Source organism: Moschus berezovskii, chromosome 5 (genome assembly GCF_049115385.1).
Source record: "Moschus berezovskii isolate FMDL1 chromosome 5, NW_MosBer_1.0, whole genome shotgun sequence".
Classification (NCBI taxonomy): Eukaryota; Metazoa; Chordata; class Mammalia; order Artiodactyla; family Moschidae; genus Moschus; species Moschus berezovskii.
Genome location: NC_142464.1, coordinates 100,998,081 through 101,022,745, shown reverse-complemented (window position 1 = coordinate 101,022,745; position 24,665 = coordinate 100,998,081). Strand labels below are relative to the sequence as shown.

At 45.5% G+C, this 24,665-nt stretch overlaps 1 protein-coding gene across 3 annotated transcripts in view; it reads right to left on the bottom strand.

The window, feature by feature from the left end:
• The window catches only part of SHROOM3 (shroom family member 3), a 333,657-nt gene that overhangs the window by 25,055 nt on the left and 283,937 nt on the right, over nucleotides 1–24,665 (bottom strand). For all 3 annotated transcript variants that reach the window (XM_055434908.2, XM_088836401.1, XM_055434910.2), the window contains 2 exons: nucleotides 16,302–16,433; nucleotides 6,664–9,862 (listed from right to left, as the gene is read on the bottom strand). In XM_055434908.2, the coding sequence (XP_055290883.2) occupies nucleotides 6,664–9,862; nucleotides 16,302–16,433 (3,331 nt within the window). The remainder of the gene's footprint in view (nucleotides 1–6,663; nucleotides 9,863–16,301; nucleotides 16,434–24,665) is intronic.

The window sequence follows — 24,665 nt, the reverse complement described above, 5'->3', positions numbered from 1 at the left end:
GTGGTGGCTGAGCTGGATGCAATAAAACATCAATGCTTCGAGAAAAAAGAATTCCATGTGTCTCTGATTTGCTCAAGTATCACTAGAGGGAATGGGAATTCCTACTCTTCACAAAACCTTACAGGCCATTTGTAACAAGCAAGGACCTACTGCACAGCACAGGAAATTCTGCTCAATATTCTATAATAACCTAAATAGGAAGTGAAGTGAAAGTTGCTCAACCGTGTCTGATTCTTTGCAACCTCATGGACTGTAGCCTGACAGACTTCTCTTTCCACAGAATTCTGCAGGCAAGAATACTAGAGTGGGTAGCTGTTCTCTTTTCTGGGGGATCTTCCCAACCCAGGGATCGAAACTGGGTCTCCTGCATTGCAGGCGGATTCTGTACCAGCTGAGCTATCAGGGAAATCCAGGGAAATAAATGGGAAGAGAACTTGAAAAAGAATAGGTCCAAGACAAATCGCCTTGCTACACACATGAAATCAACACAACATTGTTAATCAACTATAATCCAATATAGAAAAAAAAAAAAGTACACATTGTTCAATGAAAGAAAAACAAAAGAAAACTCTATGGTCTCTTTAAAGTCTTTCTCCACTCCACTCCCTCACTGACAGGAATATTCAGCTTTACCAGTTGTTAACTGGAAAAGCCTCTAGGTCCCCTCAAAGCTAGTAATGTTCACATATATACTTCCATTTTATTACTTCCTTTAAACTACAGTATGAGCTTGATATTTATGAGGATATGCATAAAATAAAGGAACTGAGAGCCAGTAATAGGCCACTGAGAGAAATTTCTCCATCTATCAATGGAAACACCATTTGGACTAAAGGGAAATTCCTTCCCAACCTAGTAGAAAACCCAAGGAGGATTCATTCCTGCTGCACATATTTGCTTTGATTGGGTATGTATACACTGCCAAAGACGACTTGATTTTCTATAAACTTGTAAGCAGTATAAACTTCTATGACAACTTAGGAAAAAGCAGTTGGCTATGGGGGAAATACAGAGTAATACCAACACTCTGTCTTTTTTTGGTCTCTAACTTTGATTGACTTAGAAGTATACCAGTTCTTATTCTTTATCAGGCACACTACACTTAAAACTATAAACTTAAATCCTAGCAATTCTGATTCTCACTCTTACTTTGAGTTCTGAATTAAGATATCCTAATATTTCTACGACCAATAAAACATGAAGACAATATTTATCTACTTTGGAATATCAACTTCAAGTATCTGCTAAAATGAATTAGAAATTTAAAAAAATATTAAGTTTAAGTAATAGTAATTGATAAATGTTAAAATGGAATCAATTCACTGGCTAGAGTTTTCAAATATAAGATGTTTAACTCTCACCTCTCAGTCTTTTTTTATACCAGGAGGCAGCATGGTATTGTGACTTAAAACCTCTGGAGTCAAGACAGTAGGGAGTCAAAACCTCACTTCCACCAGATAGGGCAAATTTCTCAGTTTTTCTATGCCTTAGTTTCCGGATCTGTAATATGGGAATAACAATAGTATCTCCTCCTTTGCATAGACTTTGGCCACCTCATGCGATGAGTTGACTCACTGGAAAAGACTCTGATGCTGGGAAGGATTGGGGGCGGGAGGAGAAGGGGACGACAAAGAATGAGATGGCTGGATGGCATCACTGACTTGATGGACGTGAGTCTGAGTGTACTCCGGGAGTTGGTGATGGACAGGGAGGCCTGGCGTGCTGTGATTCATGGGGTCGCAAAGAGTTGGACACGACTGAGCGACTGAACTGAACTGAGGGTCAGTTTTATGCTTATAAAACACGGACTACACACAGTGCACATTTAATTAATAGTAGCAATTTGCAACTTTACATTTTGTGGAAAGTGATAGTTATTTATCTCCAAGCTTGAATGGGTGCTTGTTGAGAAGTACTAAAAATGACTGGCAAGCTGTATCCTACAGAATCGAGACTATAATCCAACACTGTGGAGTTCCATGCAAATTTCCTCAGTAATGAAACGTCTGTTACATCTTCACATGGTGAATGTGCCACATAGAAGAAATGAAGATCTTTGAAAACACAGTGAGAACCAGAGAAAACTCTACCTCAACATCTGGGGAGGAAAAAAAAAAAAAAAACCTCACCAGAAAGTTCATTTCTCTAAAAGATTTCTTTTTATAGCTTCTGCTATATTTTAGATCTATGCATTGAATGGGTATAAATTTCCATCTCCAAGGCAGAAATGTTTGAATTTTTTCCAGCTGCTCTGCAGGGCCTACCTAATTTAAATCAGTTAAGTTTTCTAAAGTGTCTTAGAAAGCAGAAAGTAGCCAAGAATTTGATGGGCACTTCAGCTCCATCACTAATATTCATTTGTTCTGCAATTACACTTTTCAAATTTAGAGGAATTAAAGGAGAGGGAACAAGAGGCGGTTTGTTCAGAGACGACCACAGCTGGCAAAGGGGTTGGCCCGGGTCTGCTGAGTGTCTGAGCAGGTCTTAGGCTACAAGTGGTAGCAGCCTTCTGCAGCCATCATTTCAGACCCAAGAATGACCAAATTTTATAAACAGAGAAATCAATTTCTGTGCTGACCTTGTTTTGGAAGCAGAAACTATCCTCACTAATGGACCTTTGGAACGGAGCTGAATCCTGGTCCAACGCTTGCAAAATTCTGTGCTAATAAGCATCTGGCTAGCAGAAGCAAGCAGCAGTTGTTTGGGAGGCTATTGACTGAGCTGGAACCAGAAATAGACTCCATATTTTCAGTTTAACTCGGGTAGACGGCTTAGTCTCTACAGGGTCACTTAATTTCTCAGAGTTCTCTAAAGCTGAGATGAGAAAAATCCTTATTTAACACCTTCACCAAAGCTTAATGATAATGGTAAAAGTTCCTGGACTTTATTCAACTAAATAATAGTATCTTGAAATAATAACCACAATAATTACATGGAGACTAGTTTTGTTTTAAACTAGTTCTACAACCAAGGAAGACAATGGATATATGAAGAAGATGTAAGGGGCAGACCTTGCCAGGGAACAGGCCTCAGGGCAGGCATGGTGAGACTGCTGAGCAAGGGAATGCAGGAGGAAGCCTGAGAACAAGGTGTTGGCGTAACTGCCATCTAGGGTGTGATAAACTACGTTCAGAATCTGTAGGAGCAAAGCAGCAGTATTTCACGTTGAAATATTCCATTCCCCCCATCACATCCCCCACTTTCTAAATATAGCTATATTAAACTCGCTATATTAAAGAGAACATAAATAATGTCGTGTATTTAGCTGTCTCTAGAAAGTTTTTTAAATACCCAAGAATTGGGATTTAATTGGGATCATTTTTCTATACTGCCTATGTTTGAGCTCTATTTCCCAGTTTATCAGGTTTGAGAAATATTTGGAAGGGAAGGCAAAATAACATTCTGAACCATCCAACCACTTCCCCAGCAGAGAATAATGAGATGCGGTGGGGAATAAACAACAGAAGATGATTTGGCTTTCACCTAAACATTTCTATTTTCTTTAGAACATGGGGAGAGAAATGAAAATGCTTGCTCTGCTATGCAGTGAGCCTCTGAAGCCTATCAAACTAGCTGAAATGGCATGCTACATATATGGACTGTGTTTTTTCTTAGTTCCTGGACCAGGGATCAAAACTGTGCCCCCCGCAGTGAAAGCATGAAGTCTTAACCACTCACTGGACCACCAGAGAGGACCTACATATATGGATTGTTAAAGTGTTTTTGGAGGTAGGATAAACACTGGAAATTAGCTCTGTTCATCATTCCAAGGGGAGAAAAAAAAATACTGAAGGCTTATGGAGGATTGCTTCTATAGAGTCTGTGTGTATGTGTGTGGGGGTGGGGGTGGTTTATATTGGGGAGAAAATATTTCTTAAGAGAAAGTGTCTGGACGGGAGTGGTATTTTCCCTCAGGAGGCTGTGTGTATGTGTTGTTTCAGAAGCAGTGCAGCAAACAGATCTCTCAGAAAGTGATGGCTAACTGTGAAGCTATTTCCTCCAACTTACAATGCCTCCACACACAACCTGCAACCCTTTGTCAACATCTTGCCCATCCTTTACCGCCTGGTTCAGATCCCTTCTCTTTCAAGAGATGCTCTCTCAGATCCCCTGCTGCTGCTGCTGCGTCACTTCAGTCGTATCCGACTCTGTGTGACCCCATAGATGGAAGCCCACCAGGCTCCCCCGTCCCTGGGATTCTCCAGGCAAGAACACTGGAGTGGGTTGCCATTTCCTTCTCCAATGTGTGAAAGTGAAAAGTGAAAGTGAAATTGCTCAGTCGTGTCCGACCCTTAGCGACCCCACGGACTGCAGCCTACCAGGCTCCTCCATCCATGGGATTTTCTAGGCAAGAGTACTGGAGTGGCTTGCCATTGCCTTCTCCGCTCAGATCCCCTAAATTAGAACTAATCAGTGTCCCTCCCATAGCATGTTATTTATGATCACTCCCAAAGCACTCACCATTTGTATTATCTGTATATAAGTACATATTCTTTGCTCAATTGCAACCCCCAGAAAGGCATGACCTTTATTTTCCTTTAAACCTACAATGCAGTCCTGTTCATAAAACACAGGCTCTACAAATGCTTGCAGAATCACTGGACTCTCTGCTGGAGAAGAGAGACTCTGTGAAGGGTCAATGGAGGGGTGTTCTCCCCTTGTGGTAACATATATGTGACTTCCTCATATCTTTTGATCTGGGAAGGGAATCATGAGGTAGGCCACTGAGCAGTACAAGTAGAGCTTGAAGACAGGCTATGAACTAGGGAAACTAACAGAGTCCTGGGAGTCAGAGTGCTTGGACTTTATTCCCAGCTCTCCTAAAATTTCCAGGGGAAAGTTCCTCATGACCTATCCAGTTTGGAGACTTTATGAGAAAAATCCTTTAATGTGAGAATTTGAAAGTCTGACATTCTCCTGTCTCACCAAGATAGTATAAAGAGACAGAGAGATATGAATTTGATATGGATAATATGGGCTTCCCTGGTGGTTCAGACAGTAAAGAATCCTCCTACAATGGTTTCGATCCCTGGGTTGGGGAGATCCCCTGGAGGAGAGCATGGCAACACACTGCAATGTTCTTGCCTGGAGAATTGCCATGAACAGAGGAGCCTGGTGGGCCACAGTCCATAGGGCTGCAGAGTCAGACACAACTGAGCGACTAAGCACAGCACAGCACATGGATAATATACTCTGCTACACAGGATTATTTTGAGGATTAATGAGATAATAAATGTAAAAGTGGGGCTTCCCAAGTGGTGCTAGTGGTAAACAATCTGCATGCCAGTGCAGGAGGTGCCAGAGATGTGGGTTCAATCCCTGGGTTGGGAAGATACCCTGGAGAAAGAAAGGGCAACTCACTCCAGTATTTTTGCCTGGAAAATCCCATGGACAGAGGACCCTGGTGGGCTATAGTCCATAGGGTTGCAAAGAGTCGGACATGGCTATACATGTACCCATACCTAAATGTAAAAGCATTCTTAGTTGAGGGCCTGGAACTCAGTAACTAACAATGATCAAAGTCAATAACAATACCTATTGTGTTAATGCAAAAGTCCAACAGAAACAAAAGAAAGTACAAAGCTAAAAATCTTTAAAATACTGAGATACAGATACTATTGCACGAATTTGGAAAAATAAAGAAGCAAAACAAAAAACATGAAGGATAAAAAGATAATCCCTAACTTTTCCTAATCTAATTCTTACACTGAGAAGTGGATGACACTAAAATGTAATTTTTACACATACATACTGCAGTCCATGGGGTCACAAAGAATCGGACACAATTGAGCAACTGAACAATAAATATAATATGCACATACTATATATACACGTGTGTATATATATTATATATAGTTGTCTTCGAGTGCTGTGCTCAGTCACCTTTGACTCTCTGCAGCTACAGGATCCCCTGGGATGGATACCAAAATCTGCCTGATGTTATGTAAAATGGCATAATATTTGTATGCTGCTGCTGCTAAGTCACTTCAGTCGTGTCCAACTCTGTGTGACCCCATAGACGGAAGCCCACCAGGCTCCCCCGTCCCTGGGATTCTCCAGGCAAGAACACCGGAGTGGGTTGCCATTTCCTTCTCCAATGTGTGAAAGTGAAAAGTGAAAGAAGTCGTTCAGCCGTGTCCGACCCCCAGCGACCCCACGGACTGCAGCCCACCAGGCTCCTCCATCCATGGGATTTTCTAGGCAATAGTACTGGAGTGGCTTACCATTGCCTTCTCCGAATATTTGCATATAACCTACTTATAATGCAAATACGATATAAGTAGTTGCTGGTGTGCTGGCAAATTCAAGTTTTGTTTTTTGGAACTCCCTGGAATTTTCCCAAATATTTTCCATTCCAGTGCAAAACCAGAAATGAGGCCTACTATGTGTGTGTATACATATATCTATAGATACACATTTATAGATATCTATATTGATACATATGTTTCTACATAAGACACAACTTTATAGACGCCTATGAATATCTCTATTTCTGTAAGGATCTCATCAGATAGGGGCACTGAGAAAGACATCCCCTTATGAAAACAAATGCTGCTCTCTTGCACGCTAAAGGAAAACAAAGGGGAAAGGAGGGGTTAGAGGAGTCGCACTAAGGCTTCGCGGACGGAGGCGGTAGTGCTAGGATCCGCTGGCTGCACGTACCTGGCGCTTGTCTGCAGTGGGAGATGACCGTGACCTCACGTGGACTGAGACAGCCTGGACATCCGAGCGCTCCAGCAGGTCCTCGGCCGACATGGACTTCGCGGCCCTCCCAGCCGTGGCCCCCCACGGGGAGGGCTCCCCTGGGGTCCCGTTCAGTCTCTGGGGGCCCTTTGATCCACTGTTAGCTCCACCCGGCAGTTCTCTCGGCGCTGGGTCCCCGCGGTGCCTTTCCCCAAGGTGGCGGCCGCCGGCAAAGGAGCTGCTGCGATCTCGGGGGCCCCGCTGGGTCTCCCCAGCACTCCCCACCGCAGTGGCTGGCAGAAGGGCGGTATCCCTGCGGGGCGGCAGGCTGGGCTCCCGAAGCGAGCAGAGGCTGGCAGCCGCGGCGAGGCCCGGGCCCTCGGGCTGCAGGTAGGTGCTCTGGGCGCGCTCCAGCAGCCGCCCCGGCTCCTGCAGGCCGCAGCCAGCGCCCGCGGGCCGCTTGCCGGTCTTGCGCTGAACGTAGTCGGCCAGCGCGCTCTGCTGGAACTGCTTCAGCTCGGGCCCCGACAGGCTGAGGGTAGAGCAGGCCCTGCCGTCTCGCTCAAAGATGCGGCGCCGGTCGGTCACCGAGCCCTCCACGAAATGCGACCCCTTCCTCGGCGGCCTGTGGAGCTCTGGCTCGGGCTCCTCCGAGACCCCCACCTCGTGCATCTTCTCGGGCTCCGAGTACGAGCGCTTCTTCTGCTCGGGGGTCAGATGCCGGCGCGGGCCCCTCCGGGCGGCGGGGGGCACGAGCCGGGCCGGGTCCCCCTCGGCCGGGGTCACGCTGTGCCGCTCGCGCGGGGTGTGCGGGGAGGCGGAAACCGGCGCCTCCGGGCTGCGCAGCCCCACGTGGGCCGAGGCGGGTCGCAGGCGCCAGGGCCTGGAGGCCACCGGCGTCCCGGGCTCGAGGTCCCGGCGGCGGAAGGACGTGGCCCCCAGGACGCGGGACTGCGCGTCCTTGATGCTGTTCCGGTAGGCGCGGCTGAAGGGGGCATCCTGCACCGGCGACTCGGGCGTGCGCGGCCTGTCGTCCGACCACATGGCCTCCTTCTCGGCCTCGCTGAAGAGCTGGAAGGTGCTCTGGCTGCGGAGCAGACGGGCGTCCCGCCTCGGGGGCTCCCCGCCCCGGAGTGGGGCACCCCGGCCACCCTCCGCAGCCCGCCTCGGCTGTTGGCCACACGGCTGCCAGGAAACCTCTTCTGACTTTGGCTCCCCGTTTTTGAAGTGCTGTTCTCCATTGCCTAGGGGTTCAGTGGGTTCGGAAAAATGCATACGGCCTTTAGTCTCCTCCGAGTCATTCCCCAAAGTATTGGAGGCTAGGAGTGTCCTGTGGGGCCTGTAGTTATAGCCGTAAGTAGAGCCGCCGGCACTCGGGGGTCTCTGGCCAGCCTGCTCTCGCTGCTCAATCTTGGAAACCTTCTCCAGCACGGAGCAGTGGGGCTTTCCGTACTGAAAGCCCTGCAGAGCCGAGGTGCTGCTGGAACTCAGCCTCCTCCGGCCCAGACTGGAGGTCTCCTGTGGGGATGGGGAGGGCGGCTCTTCATACGTTGGGTCTGAACTGTGGAAAGAGGCCAAGATTCTCCCCTCGGGCCTTGGATAGGACACCGACCTGTCCAGCTGGCTCTTGTGATCAGCAACAGTAGTCCTTCCAGACTCTTCTCCCTTGGTATTGACTGCGCAGGTGGATGAGCCTTCCAGGTAGACTTCCTGGGCTGCTCCTCCGAGATCCAGGCTGCTTTGCCTTCTTAGACTCTCAGGAATGTTCTGGAGGGAGGAGAAGGCAGCTGCAGTCTTGCCGAAGTTGCCTGGCACACTCTGGCCCAGGCTGCCTCTGTGGAGCCTCCCCCGGAGGTTGGCATTGTGGTCTTCATGGGCATCCCCCTCCCAAGGCTCTGAGGGCAGGAAGGATCTCTTGTCTTCACCCACTTGCCACGCCTGAGCCTGAGGGGATTGGAGGCTGTGATAATTAGAATATTTGTTGCCCTGGGTGCTCTTTCTGTCACTGGGATGTGGGCTGTGGCCTTCTAGAGGTGTGAGAAGTCTCTTCAGGGAGGTTTCCTCCTCGTTCTCAGGCACTGAGGGAAAAGGGACTTTATAGGGGACACACTTGGCTGAAGTTTCAGGTTTCCTCTCTACTAGGGACGCTGAGTCCCGTTCTAGGGGCTGGCAGAAGGTGAAGCCAGGCCTGCTAGATCCGTTTTGGTTCCCATTCTCATCAAGGGCAGCCATTCTGTCGCACACTCCCTGAAGAGGTATGTACCCGCCCTCCTTGGCCAGGGCAGGGTAGAGGGTACCATTTCCACTCACAGAAGGCCGGGGCACCTGGGCAAAGTGTGGCTCCAGGGAAGGTACCGGGTAGATGCCAGTCGGCAGCAGAGGTTGGCCGGGCTGGGCCTTCTGGGTATAATTGTGCTTGGGCTTCACTGGAGGGCTGTTTTCTGGGCTCTTCTCTAGTACTGTATGCAGCTGTTCCTCTACGAAGGGAGATTTCAGGGTGCTGGCAGCGTTTGCCGGGGGCCGGCAGAACCGTTTCTGATCTAGGCTAGACCAGGAGCCGGGCCGTTCTCGCTGCCGGAAGGCTGCATAGCTGTCACTCCGAGCTGGGGGCAGGGGCACACCCACTTTAGGAGGCAAGTTGTCCACAGTGGTCTCTAAGGAACTGGGGCACTGCTGGCTCCAGGAAGAGGGTGGCGCGCCTTTGCCCCGAGGAACATTATGGAATTTATCGTAGCCCTGACCATCAGTTGAGGCTCGGGTCTCCCTACCTTGGAGAAGCAGGCCTGAAGAGTTCACCTCATACTCTGCTGAGACCCCCCTCCGGGGGTCATAGACCGTCTTAACATAGCGAATATCTGCCTGCTTCATCCCTTCTAGGAGGCCACCTCGAGCAGAAGTGGTGTCCATGGAGCCTGAACGCTCCCGGCCAGAGACGCCAGGGGGTGGATACTCGAGGATGCTGGAACTGGTGGAGAAGGAGCTGTAAGCCGAATCTCTCTTGCTGTGGAGGTGGCTGAGCTGGTCAATGCTGCTGGTGGACTTGGCCGGGGAGAGAAGGTGGCAGGGTGGGTATCCCCCACCGGGCTCCAGGCTCTCCATGCTCCCCTGGGAGCTGCACCGATCAGGGCTCTGCCTCAGATATGCGTGGTCATAGCCGGAGAGGTCACTGGTGGAGGAGCTGGAAGAAAGGGAGGGAGGGCAGTTAGCGGTGAGCCCTGATTGTTCAGTAGGCTTCCAGGCACAGGACTAGCTTATAAATGGACTGTTGTGCAAGATGTTTGGTTTCTGGAAGGGTGGGTGAAAGGACCATATTTGGGCCTTGCTCGGCCTCCCTACGTGTCATCACTAGGAGTAACTGCCCGACACCGTAACCTATGTGTCTCTAATTAATCACCCAGGCTCGCCAGGGGAGAAGTGGGGAGCAGGAGGACGCCATGTGGGCCCTTGGGCTCAGGCAACAGGATGATGTGCAGTGCTCCGTGCCGGAAGTGACATTCTGCACGTGCCCAAAAAATGAGAGAGGTGGGCGAGGAAAGCGGGGGGCAAGATGGGTTAGAGGGACAGAGACTGATATTTTGTGTCTCTTGGGGCGTCTGTGGGAAGAAGGGGGAAGCTTAGTAAGAGACCAGGCACGCGGATGGGTGAGGGAGACTGTGCACATGTCCACGGTTTTAGTTAATATCTTTCCTTTTTATGGAGTTGAAGGGCTATACTCCCTGGCAGTCTTCCTGGAATTTCCACTGTACAAGAGACAATTTGTTTGTGGTAAGAAAGCCAAACACAAAACTCAATGAGAGAATACTAAGAAAAATTGAGAGCTAGAAAAAGTGGATGAGAGAGGCGAGGCAGGCTGGATAAGAAGTCTTAACCACGGGAGGCTTTCAGGTGCTGGGAGACCATCACCCACGGACAACTTCCCAGAGTCTGGGCAAAGCTTCATACGCTGAACAGTAAGACTTTCTCCTTCACTAGCTCCTCCAAAAAGTTGCCATAAAACAGAATTACTTATAGCTAACTTTAATTATAAACCCCAAATATACTTTACCCAGCATGGTGGGCAAGAGAGAACAGAGATATAGGAAGGCATAAGTAGCTCAAAAATCAAACAGCAGTCTCAATAATAGTTCAAACATTTGTGATTCACTATTCTCTAAAGAGGGCTTCCCTGATGGCTCAGCGGTAAAGAATCTGCCTGCAATGCAGGAGACACAGGTTCGATCCTTGGGTCAGAAGATTCCCTGGAGGCGGAAATGGCAACTCACTCCAGGATTCTTGCCTGGAAAATCCCAGGGACAGAGAAGCGTGGTGGGTTACAGTCCATAGGGTCACAAAAAGAATTAAGAAGAATGAAGAGTTCTTGCCTGAGGCTTTTCATTTTTAAATGAATAGACATTTAAACACTATTAAAATCCATGAAGCTATTATTATATTTCTAGATCTCGTGTAAGTAAATATGGTGTCTTAATGGCAGAGTAGGTGATATTGCTTTGCTGGACTGTCTCCATAGTATACAGGAAGAGACTAGAAGGATCATATTCTGAGTCAAAACTGGAGCAGAATTCAAGGAAAAGAAGACTACATTTTCAGCAATTCCCCCCCAGGATAATATTTCTCCTTCAGGACAAGTAAACTTACTGAATGGAACATCTTGCTTTGGCAGGGACAGAGGAAGGAAGGGTTAATCCCAACCAGATTAGGGAAGCCAGTCCTGGCACTCCACGTCATGGCATATGTCACTACCAACATTTACACCCCCACCCCCAAATGAAGAGGATGTGCTGAAAATGCACATGGTGTGACTGAGGATAATCCCCCATGACCCACTTGCGCTCCTGTTTATCTCCTCTAACAGAAGACTCAGAGTTAATACTTCGAGGGGACACGGAAGCAGCAGATCCCACAAGGGCTGTTTTTGCCCACCAATTCCACGCAGGTGGTAGACACTACTTAATCCTCCTCCCCACTGCTAAGAATTTTAGCAGTCTTTCACTAAAAGGATAATCCAGATCTAATTTAGGAACATGTGGGGAAAAAAATCAAAGTGAATGAACTGATGGGTTAACTGAAACACCACTGAATGGGAGGAAATGCCATCGCAAAATACAGATGGATCTAGAAATATGAACTCACTGGTAAACATATCTCGAGCCAAGCAGAGCAAGGGTAGAGTGGGTTCCGTCTTACAGCCAAAGGACACTCAGCCCACCAATCCTCAGATGGAATCCATCCCATGAGGACCATTCTTGCTCTTCACTGCTACTCAGGGAGGGCTCTGTCTCCCCAAATTCTCATTTCCAAGCTGACAGAGGACTAAGACCCAGTGACCAATGCCATGCCATGGAGTGCCCTGACATCACCCTCTAGGAACAAGTTCTTCTACCACATTCTGGAAGCAGTCATTCTGACTACCCCTGCCATTCCTGCTTCCAAGATGGCCCTCTTACAGATGGCTGACAAGAACCTGACATGCAGGTCTTCAATCCCGCAGCAGTTCCAGCCCACACAGAGACATCCTTACTCTCAAGATGAGTGTGTCAAGCATGTCAGAGTTCTCACTGATCTGACGACTTGTCTACCCTCGTTTCCCATTGCTCCCCCCCAGCTCACTGCACTCTGGCTGAATGGCCGCTGATGGCCTCTCAAACCCATGAAATATGCTCCCACATCAGGGACTCAGGGCCTTTGTACTCACTGTTCCCACTGTAAGGAATGCTCATCACCTGGCTCACTCCCTTTATTCATGACTGCATCAGCGAAGACTTCCTGCCACTCACTATCTTAAAAGTACCTCTTCTCTCCTCCTTTCTTGCTACTCTGCTTCATTATCTTCACAGTGCTTACCACTACTTGACATTACATCACCTCTGTTTAAAAGTATTTTCTAAATACTTAAAACACAACAAAGCACACAAAACAATTACATGAAAACATTTCCTAAAGTGTACTCCCAGAACATTAATTAATTCCTTAGATGATAAAAATATGTCTGGAAAATACTGGGCTAGAATAAAGACTTCTGAGTCCTTAATAAATTTGTTCATGTGATATTCTTCAAGGCAAATATACTAAGCAGTGTTTTTTAAGTTTTCATTTTTTTTCTTTTAATGTGGACTACTTTTAAAGTCTTTATTGAATTTGTTACAATATTGTTTCTGTTTTGTAGTTTGATTTTTTGGCCACAAGGCATGTAGGATATTAGTTCTCTGACCAGGGGTTAAACCCGCACTCCTGCACTGGCAGGCAAAGTCTTAACCACTGGATCAACCAGGGAAGTCCCAAGCAGTGACTTCTAAACTTACATGACCCTAGAAAGTTTTCCCCAAGGAGCATCTAATGGATTATTATTCCATGGAACATACCTGGGGAAACAATAAATACTACTTTTTGATGTCTTGCTCAGTTTTGTACTCTCAGTAACTAAAAATTATCTGAGACATAGTAGGTATTCCATACATATTTGTTAGAGGAATGAATCAGTGAGCATGTACTGGTTCTTTAGGATTCCGATGGTGTTATTTCAGCCTCTCAGGAGGGGACTAGACTACAGGATTCTTTCGGGGTTTCTTCTAAAGTACTATGTACTTTAGAAATCCTAATACTTTAGGACCATCAAGAGATTTCTGTAGGACAGCAGAAAGACAGTGACAAGGATCTGAGAGAAAGCAGCTGGAATACAATTTCAGTGAAATTCCAGATCTGAGCCAGTTTGCAGGCCGTGAAAATTACATATCTTCTATCTCTTTGAACGTCTCTCTCCCTCTCTCCTGCCCCTCCCCATCCCTTGAGCTCCCTCTCCTTTTCCTGCTTCTTCATGAGAAACAGATCCACATATTTAGGACTGAGGCTGTGTGAAGGCTGTCACAGGGATGCTGCCCACCAGACCACTAGATGCCACTGTGCCCCTCAGAAAGGTACCAGGAGAGCTTCTCCAGCTACAGCTGTCGAAGGGCAGCCACTATGAGCAGAACGCAGAGCTGCAAACCCGAGGCATGGAATGAGCAGACCACAGGATGCTTTGAGCTGGGGTAGAAGAAAATCCACACGTATGGGTCATTTTGGGGTAACCCAAGCTTTCCTTTCTCCTCCTGTACCCCACCCAGAGCTTTTGTGTTGATAGACATTGTGTCAGGGGAGGCTGCTCCAAAGGTAGCATTAGAGGGCAGAGTGGTAGGTATGGTGCAGGCTCCACCGGCCTAAACCCCTCTGGAGGTTGGGATGAGGAAGGAACAGCAAGTGGAAAAGCAGAGCCTATAGAATATTGCACTTCTGATGTCAACACTGCCCCTCTCCTGGGGCCTCTGGGAGCTCACTATAGTTACTGTGGGCAGTGATTCTAGGCACCAGTTGCAGTTGTCTTATTTTTGCCTTTAGCCCAGTGTATATTTAGGTCACAGTATGACTTCAGATTTAAGGGCCTCCTAAGGTTAATGGGCTTCCCTGCTGGCTCAGTGGTAAATAATCTGCCTGCAATGCAGGAGACCTGGGTTTGATCCCTGGTTTGGAAAGATCCCTTGGAGAAGGGAATGGCTACCCACTCCAGAATTCTTGCCTGGAGAATTCCATGGACAGAGGAGCTTGGCAGGCTCCAATATGGGGTCTGACATGCAGTCGCCAACAGTGGGACACAACTTAGTGACTGAACATCAACAAAGGTTAGTGGTTAGGAGGGGTACCCTGTTAATACATTCCTGCATTTTATAAATGTGTACTGGTTCATGCCATTAACCTAGTTCATTATTATGTTTCACTGTGTCTCTGACAAGTTTTCAGTCTTAATTATTATAATTACTTTTCATAATTACTGTGTGCTCACTATGTTCCAGGAACTACACTAAGTGTCTTACAGATGTTACTTTGCTTAATCCTCACTATGATCCAATGAGATATATATTATTAATTTCATTTTACAGACAAAGAAACCAAGATCAAAGAGGATAAGTGCTTTGCTCAAGCTTATGCAGTAGGTAATGAAATTGAGATTGAAATCGAGGTCTGATTTATAAGCCCAAGTACCTCACTGTCTGGTGTCCTTCACACTGTTGGGCCCCTGCATCTAACCTTCTAAAAGCCTGTAACACAGCCATGCCCACAGAGCAAAAGCACTGTGCCTGCACAGCACGTGGGCCCTGCTGGGGCTGTGTTCCTGGAGCACACGGGGCTCAGATGGTGAAATTTTTTCAGGGTTACAGGGAGGGCTGTGGGCAAGGAAAAGGAGTGTCTGTAACAAGGAGGGTGACCAAAAAGTATCCTAACAGGCCATGCCCACCAGTCAGAACTCTAGGATTTATTTGGCCCTTGATCTGAGCAGGCGTGGGTCGTGGGGGTTCTGAGTCTTGGCGTCGTCAAATGCGTAGCCACCATCTGTTTGTTAAGTAATCCTTCCAGCAACATCCTTCCCTCCCTGATACTGACCAGCACTTTGTGCCTGGCCACTCAGTTGTGTCCGACTCTTTATGACCCCACGGACTGTAGCTTACCACACTCCCTCTCCATGGAATTATCCAGGGAAGAATACTGGAGTGGGTTACCATTTCCTTCTGCAGGGGCTCTTCCCAACCCAGGAACTGAATCTGTGTGCCCTGTGTCTCCTGCATTGGCAGATGGGTTCTTTACCACGGGCACCACCTGGGAAGCCCTCCTGCCTCCCTACTATAACCTATATCCAAGTACTTCCGAAAAGTGGTAAGCAACAGGGCCTGCCTCCCTAGCATTAGAAGATGGACTCCATTTGCATGGCTCCAAGTCTGTAGTAAATGCAGGGGTATCCTGACTTCATTCTTTAATATGTCCGGTGGGGGGTGGGGTCCAAGCTTGGCTCCCTTCTCTTCAGTCCCCTTCAATTGTGTCAGGTCTGGTCTGATTACTATAATAAATCCCTTCTCCTGCATCACTCGTGATGGCTCTGCTTTTTCCTGACTGGACCTTGACTGCTGGAGCGATAAGACAAGCAAAGGAAAGATGACTCATATAGCTAGTACAGAGGAAGTATAGGAGGTTACGGGCAATGGCTTTGTGGAACCTGGCTTGGATCTGATTCATGACTCAGGTACTGAGCAGATGTCTGAGCCTGGACAAACCCATCTCTCCAGCTTCGTCCCGTCCTATGAAATGCAGTCGGGAAGACTGTCAGTTTCCAGGCTGCATACGAAGGACCGCGTGAGATGATGTACACACTGAACGGTCCTCAGTGTGTTAACTGCTTTGATTGGAGCTAAGTTGGATAACTGGCTCTAACAGAGACAGAAACCGAGTGAGAAGTTCAGATACTGCATAAAACCATTCAGATAAAAAATAGATACGTATTTGACTAAAAGAATATGAAGCATCAAGGGAGGGAACCGTCAGTTTTTCTGCTATAGTGTGTGACTGAGGATCAGTAAACCCCATAAATATCTCAAATGGCTAGTCATTGTTCAAAATAACCCTGGCCTCTCTCCACGCCAGTCTAGCCCAGAAGGTGATGACTCATAGGCGCGTCAGGGCTTTTAAGAGGATGCGGACAGTGGGTAGAGAGACTTCATACTCAGGGTGAGTGAAAGAAAACAATCCTTTCTGGGAACAGGGCATTTGAAAGCAAGCCCCACCCCCACCCCCGGGTCTCAGCTGTGCTCACTTACCTGGAATGGTAGCTCTGGGGCCAAGGCGTGCCAATCGTGCCCTGAGATATCTGCATCATGCTGGCATCGGGTTGGCTCTCCCCAAGTTTGGTCGAGTGCCAAGAGTGAGGCCGGCCTGCAGGTTCAGTGCGTCTGGGGAGACACAGCACAGGGACCCCTGCGTTAGGAGCAGTCTCCACTGATCTCTTCACCAGCGAGATTTATGGACTTGGAAGCAGAGACTGCTGTATCTCAGAGATGGAACACAGTCGAGTAAATACTGGAAAACAGATCTTACTGTTCATTTCTCTTACTAACCATTGTTTTTTTTTTTATGCTTTATTATTATTTTCCTTTTCATTTTGACATGATTTCAGTTACATACAAATACTGCAGACTTAAAGAATTCCTGCATAAACTCTTGTGCACTGTTGAGAGCTCAAACTGGTGCAGCCACTATGGAAAACAGCATGGTGTTTCCTTAAAAAAATTTTAAATAGAGCTACGGTAGGATCCAGCGATCCCACGTATTTGGTATTTATCCAAAGAAACTGAAATCAGTATCTTAAAGGGGTATCTGTACTCCCATGTTCCCTGCAGCATGACTCACAATAGCCAAGATATGCCCTAAATACACACAGAACTGACAAAGCTGAAGGGAAAAAGTGGGTGTTATTCAGACTGCAAGGCTAAAGGTTGAATTTGGTAGGGAGGATTACACCATTGTACACTTTCAGAGTCAGAGAGTGGCTGAACTTAATTTTTGGCAAAAAAAAAAAAGTGAGATAATGTTTACCATTGACTTCAGGGATTTCTAGACTGAAATCTCAATGGACAGAAGAGAGGAGGTGCCCTGAAGTAGCATGGAGCTACCCAGGCTTAATATCAGCTGGTACACCTCCTTCAGGAAGGAGCAGACACCTTGCTGAAAGTTCTGAATCAGACTCTGAAGCAGGAAAGGAGGCTGTGCAGAGAACAGTGAAGATCAATGGAGCTGTCTCATCTAGACTAAGTGAAAAAAAAATTTCTCTTTGTGCTTTTAAAGACAACAGTAAGGCTCTCTTAAATCAGGGGTCCCAAACCCCCGAGCCCTGGACTGATTACTGGCCTGTGACCAGTTAGGAGCCAGGCCACGTGGCAGGTGGTGAGCGGCGTGTGAACAAGCAAAGCTTCACCTGTGTTTACAGCTGCTCCCCATTGCTTGCATTACAGACTGATTCTGCATTATGGTGAGCTGTATAATTATTTCACTATATATCACAGTGTAATAGTCACAGAAATAAAGTGCACAATAAATGTAATGTGCTGGAGTCATCCTGAAACCATCCTCTACCCCCAATTATTCGAGGAAAAACCGCCGTCCACAAAACTGGCCCCTGGTGCCAAAAATGTTGGGGACTGCTGTTTTCAACATAAGCTATCCAGACCTCTCTTCAATTTCCTTCCCTTTCATTCAAGCAGCATCCATAGACACTTTCTACATGGCAGCCACTATGGCACTCATCTCACACGCTACTAAAGTAATGCTCAAAATTCTCCAAGCCAGGCTTCAGCAATACATGAACCGTGAAGTTCCAGATGTTCAAGCTGGTTTTAGAAATGGCGAAGGAACCAGAGATCAAATTGCCAACATCCGCTGGATCATCGAAAAAGCAAGAGTTCCAGAAAAACATCTATTTCTGCTTCATTGACTATGCCAAAGCCTTTGACTGTGTGGATCACAATAAACTGTGGAACATTCTGAAAGAGATGGGAATACCAGACCACCTGACCTGCCTCTTGAGAAACCTGTATGCAGGTCAGGAAGCAACAGTTAGAACTGGACATGGAACAACAGACTGGTTCCAAATAGGAAAAGGAGTATGTCAAGGCTGTATATTGTCACCCTGCTTATTTAACTTATATGCAGAGTACATCATGAGGAACGCTGGGCTGGAAGAAGCACAAGCTGGAATCAAGATTGCCCGGAGAAATATCAATAACCTCAGATATGCAGATGACACCACCCTTATGGCAGAAAGTGAAGAGGAACTAAAAAGCCTCTTGATGAAAGTGAAAGAGGAGAGTGAAAAAGTTGGCTTGAAGCTCAACATTCAGAAAACTAAGATCATGGCATCTGGTCCCATCACTTCATGGGAAATAGATGGGGAAACAATGGGAAACAGTGTCAGACTTTATTTTTTTGGGCTCCAAAATCACTGCAGATGGTGAGTGCAGCCATGAAATCAGGAAAAAGACAAGGGTACCCACTCTCACCACTACTAGTCAACATAGTTTTAGAAGTTTTGGCCACAGCAATCAGAGCAGAAAAAGACATAAAAGGAATCCAAATTGGAAAAGAAGTAGTAAAACTCTCACTGTTTGCAGATGACATGATCCTCTACACAGAAAACCCTAAAGACTCTACCAGAAAATTACTAGAGCTAATCAATGAATATAGTAAAGTTGCAGGATATAAAATCAACACACAGAAATCCCTTGCATTCCTATACACTAATAATGAGAAAATAGAGAAATTAAGGAAACAATTCCATTCACCGTTACAACGAAAAGAATAAAATACTTAGGAATATATCTACCTAAAGAAACAAAAGACCTATATATAGAAAACTATAAAACACTGGTGAAAGAAATCAGAGAGGACACTAATAGATGGAGAAATATACCGTGTTCATAGATTGGAAGAATAAATATTGTGAAAATGAATATATTACCCCAAGTAATTTATAAGTTCAATGCAATCCCTATCAAGCTACCAATGGTGTTTTTCACAGAGCTAGAACAAATAATTTCACAATTTGTATGGAAATACAAAAAAACTCAAATAGCCAAAGCAATCTTGAGAAAGAAGAAAGGAACTGGGGAATCAACCTGCCGGACTTCAGGCTTTACTACAAAGCCACAGTCATCAAGACAGTATGGTACTGGCATAAAGACAGAAATATAGATCAATGGAACAAAATAGAAAGCCCAGAGATAAATCCATGTACCTATGGACACCTTATCTTTGACAAGGGAGGCAAGAATATTCAATGGAGAAAAGACAATCTCTTTAACAAGTGGTGCTGGGAAAACTGGTCAACCACTTGTAAAAGAATGAAACTAGAAGACTCCCTAACACCATACACAAAAATAAACTCAAAATGGATTAGAGATCTAAATGTAAGACCAGAAACTATAAAACTCCTAGAGGAGAACATAGGCAAAACACTCTCCGACATAAATCACAGCTGATCCTCCATGACCCACTTCCCAGAATATTGGAAATAAAAGCAAAACTAAACAAATGGGACCTAATTAAAATTAAAAACTTCTGCACAGCAAAGGAAACTATAAGCAAGGTGAAAAGACAGCCTTCAGAATGGGAGAAAATAATAGCAAATGAAGCAACTGATAAAGGATTAATCTCCAAAATATACAAGCAACTCCTGCAGCTGAATTCCAAAAACTAAACAACCCAATCAAAAAATGGGCCAAAGAACTAGACAGACATTTCTCCAAAGAAGACATACAGATGGGTAACAAACACATGAAACGATGCTCAACATCACTTATAATCAGAGAAATGCAGATCAAAACCACAATGAGATACCATTTCACACCAGTCAGAATGGCTGCTATCCAAAAGTCTACAAGCAATAAATGCTGGAGAGGGTGTGGAAAAAAAGGAACCCTCTTACACTGTTGGTGGGAATGCAAACTAGTACAGCCACTATGGAGAACAGTGTGGAGATTCCTTAAAAAACTGGAAATAGAACTGCCATATGACCCAGCAATCGCACTCCTGGGCATACACACCGAGGAAACCAGAATTGAAAGAGACACATGTACTCCAATGTTCATCGCAGCACTGTTTATAATAGCCAGGACATGGAAGCAACCTAGATGTCCATCTGCAGACAAATGGATAAGAAAGCTGTGGTACATTTACACAATGGAGTATTACTCAGCAATTAAAAAGAATACATTTGAATCAGTTCTAAAGAGGTGGATGAAACTGGAGCCTATTATACAGAGTGAAGTAAGCCAGAAAGAAAAACACCAATACAGTATACTAACGCATATATATGGAATTTAGAAAGATGATAATGATAACCCTGTATGCTGCTGCTGCTGCTAAGTCGCTTCAGTCGTGTCTGACTCTGTGCAACCCCATAGACGGCAGCCCACAAGGCTCCACCGTCCTTGGGATTCTCCAGGAAAGAACACTGGAGTGGGTTGCCATTTCCTTCTCCAATGCATGAAAGTGAAAAGTAAAAGTGAAGTCGCTCAGTCATGTCCAACTGTTAGCGACTCATGGACTGCAGCCTACCAGGTTCCTCCGTCCATGAGATTTTCCAGACAAGAGTACTGGAGTGGGTCACCACTGACCCTGTATACGAGACAGCAAAAGAGACACAGATGTATCTGTGTCTTTTGGACACTGTGGGAGAAGGTGAGGGTGGAATGATTTGGGAGAGTGGCATTGAAACATGTATATTATCATATGTGAAACAAACTGCCAGTCCAAGTTCAATGCATGATACAGGATGCTCCGGGCTGGTGTACTGGGATGAACCAGAGGGATGGGATGGGGAGGGAGGTGGGAGGGGGGTTCAAGTTGGGGAACATATGTACACCCGGGGCAGGTTCATGTCAATGTATAGCAAAACCAATACAATAATGTAAAGTAATAGCCTCCAATTAAAATAAATTTAAAAAAATAAATAAAAAATAAAATCAACTTGTTAAGTTCTAAAAAAAAAAACAAAAAAGACACTTACTCCTTGGAAGGAAAGTTATGACAAACCTAGATAGCATATTAAAAAGCAGAGATATTACTTTGCCAACCAAGGTCCGTCTAGTCAAGGCTATGGTTTTTCCAGTGGTCATGTATGGATTTGAGAGTTGGACTGTCAAGAAAGCTGATTGCCGAAGAATTGATGCTTTTGAACTGTGATGTTGGAGAAGACTCTTGAGAGTCCCTTGGACTGCAAGGAGATCCAACCAGTCCATCCTAAAGGAGACCAGTCCTGGGTGTTCATTGGAAGGACTGATGCTGAGGCTGAAACTCCAATACTTTGGCCACCGCATGTGAAGAGTTGACTCATTGGAAAAGACCCTGATGCTGGGAGGGATTGGGGGGCAGAGGAGAAGGGGACGATAGAGGATGAGAAGGCTGGATGGCATCACCGATTCAATATACATGAGTTTGGGTGAACTCCAGGAGTTGGTGATGGACAGGGAGGCCTGGCGTGTTGCGATTCATGGGGTTGCAAAGAGTCGGACATGACTGAGTGACTGAACTGAACTGAACTGAAGTCTCTGCGATGGAATGACAGGGAAGAAGTCTGATTAGGATCAGGTTAAGAGGTGAGTGAGAGAGAAAATGGAGATAGCAAGGGAAGATAATTCTTTAAAGAACTTGGCTCTAAAGGAGATAAAGAGGGTGGTAGCCAGAAGGCTGGGGTTTCCTTAGTGGCTCAGGGTCAATACAAGAGACATGGGTTTGATCCCTGGTTGGGAAGATCCCCTGGAGAAGGGAATGGCTACTCACTCCAGTATCCTTACTTGGAAAATCCCATGGACAGTGGAGCCTGGCAGGCTACGGTCCATGAGTTACAAAGGGTCATATGCGACTGAACAGAACAGCTAGAAGGCTAGAGGGGGCCAGGGAGTGTTCTTGCTGTTTTATTTTAAATGATGAGAAGTACGAGCTAGTCTATGAGACAGGGAATGGATGTATGTGCAGCTGAAGAGAGGCTGCCACTTCTTAAGACTCATGAGGAAATAGGAAAGGACAGCATTCCGGAGCACACGAAGGGCATGAAGTACATGAAAGGCATGACTTTATGTGGAAGAGAAGCCAGATCCAGGGATGAGAAAGGAGGAGGTAAGGTGGTGGTGCTCGTATGAAAGAGGGTGGGAGGACAGCTGAAAGGACTTAACTCCACACCCTTGTCCTCTAGAGGGACGAGTGAGAGGCTCGATGCTGTGGGTGGGGATCAAGGGGCATGACAGGTGAGGACTGAAGTGTTGAAACTGAACTAATGATATTGAAAAGATTTAGTAACTAAGATATGTTCTCTGCTCTTAAGCTTACATTCTGGTGGGGAGACCAAATGAAGTATTTCTCTAATAAACTATAAAGAAATAATTCTTACAGCAAAGATAAAGTGCCCAAGACGTGCCAAGACAGGACACTCAACTTGGGAGGATGCTTCTCCAGAGTAGACTGCAGAGGCTGATTGTTTGCCTTGGGTTAGGGGTGGGAGTTTCCCTTGTGGCTCAGCTGGTAAAGAATCCACCTGTAGTGCAGGAGACCTGGATTCGATCCCTGGGTTGGGAAGATCCCCTGGAGAAGGGGAAGGCTATTCACTCCAGTATTCTGGCCTGGAGAATTCCATGGACTGTATAGTCCATAGGGTCACAAAGAGTTGGACAGGACTGAGCGACTTTCACTTTCAGGGGTGGAAGTGTGTGTGGGGAGGGCGCGTAGATGTCATCACAGTTGTAACACGTTAAGAACAGAATGCTTGTGAAACAAACAAATCAATAGGTCCTGAAAAACACAGCCCTTTCATTTGAATGCTGAACACATGTTGGGAGGTTTCAGAGATAAATCTTTGTTTTATAATAGTCTTCCAAAATAAGAGAGATGACATGAGGAAAAAGAACAATGAAAAAGATGACCAAAATACAGCCCACCAACATTCAGAGTCTGAATAAAGAGCAATTTGGTAACATACAGCAAGATAATTTTTAAGTAACATATTAATCAAAAGACTGAAATACAACCTAAATGCTCATCAACAGCAGATCAGTTAAGTCAGTGTGGTACCTCCATACAATGGAATATGCATGTAGCCATTAAAAAAACTGAGTAGTTCTATACATGTTGACTCCAAAATATATGGTAAAAGGACAAAATTAAGACACAAAACTGTGCATACAGTATGCTGCTGAGTATGGGGGAAAATATACTTCTGTTTATTAATGTAAAGAATATTTCTGGAAGAATTCTTGAGAAACTAGAACCATTCAATGACTGCCTCTGGGGAGAAACATTTATTTTTCAGGTATTTCACTTTGTAACTTTTGAATTGTACACCATGTACATGTGTTACCTATTAAAAAGCCAAGTACTAAAAATTCATTTTTAAAATAAAATTCACTGTACTTGGAGATAACCAAAAAAGTCAAACAGCTGTTTATTGACCTTTTCAATGATGCAAGTAATTTAATAAGCATTCCTAAAGAGCACAGCATGCTTTACCTTTTAGGATCACTTTGATCTTAAAGAAGATAAGGAAATATTTTCCTAAAGCACATTACATCATGAGCATATCAATTAAGAGTCAGAGGACCATTTAATTTTAAAATTGAGCAAACTAAGTTTTGTGTGTGGGTGTAATTCAAACAAAGCCCTTGTGTTGCATTCCTAACCACAAACAAGGAAGCTTCATTGCGTGGGATGGGTAGGCTGATGAAACTGGAACTAGGCAAGTGACATAATGTCCTTCTTAGATGATTTTGTCCTAACACAGAGAGATTTGAATGCAAAGCATGTTTTGGAGAAATTTACAATAAATTAGTTCATGTCTTTTGAGCAGTATTCACTCATCTCCTACCATATGCCTTCTACCTTGCTGTGATTGTGGTTTTCGTTCAATTTAATTCAGACTTACATTCAAGAAAGCAGGGAAAACCACTAGGCCATTCAGGTATGACCTAAATCAAATCCCTTATGATTATACAGTATAAGTGACAAATAGATTCAAAGGATTAGATCTGACAGAGTGCCTGAATAACTATGGACAGAGATTTGTAACACTACACAGGAGGCAGTGACCAAAACTATCCCAAAGAAAAAGAAATGCAAGAAGGCAAAGAGGTTGTCTGAGGAGGCCTTACAAATAACTGAGCAAAGAAGAGAAGTGAAAGGCAAAGCAGAAAGGGAAAGAAATACCCAACTGAAGGCAGAAATCCAAAGAGCAGCACGGAGAGATAAGAAACCCATCTTAAGTGAACAATGCAAAGAAATAGAAGAAAACAACAGAATGGGAAAGACTAGGGATCGCGTCAAGAAAATGAGATACCAAGGGAACATTTCATGCAAAGATGGGCACACTAAAGGACAGAAACAGCAAGGACCTAACAGAAGCAGAAGAGATTAAGAAGAGATGGCAAGGATACGTAGAAGAACTACTCAAAAAAGGGCTTAATGACCCAGATAACGACGAGGATGTGGTCATTCTGGACTGTGAAGTCAAGTGGGCCTTAGGAGCCATTACTAGAAACAAAGCTAGTTGAGATTATGGAATTCCAGCTGAGCTATTCAAATCCTAAAAGATGATGCTGTTAAAGTGCTGCACTCTACATGCCAGCAAATTTGAAAAACTCAGC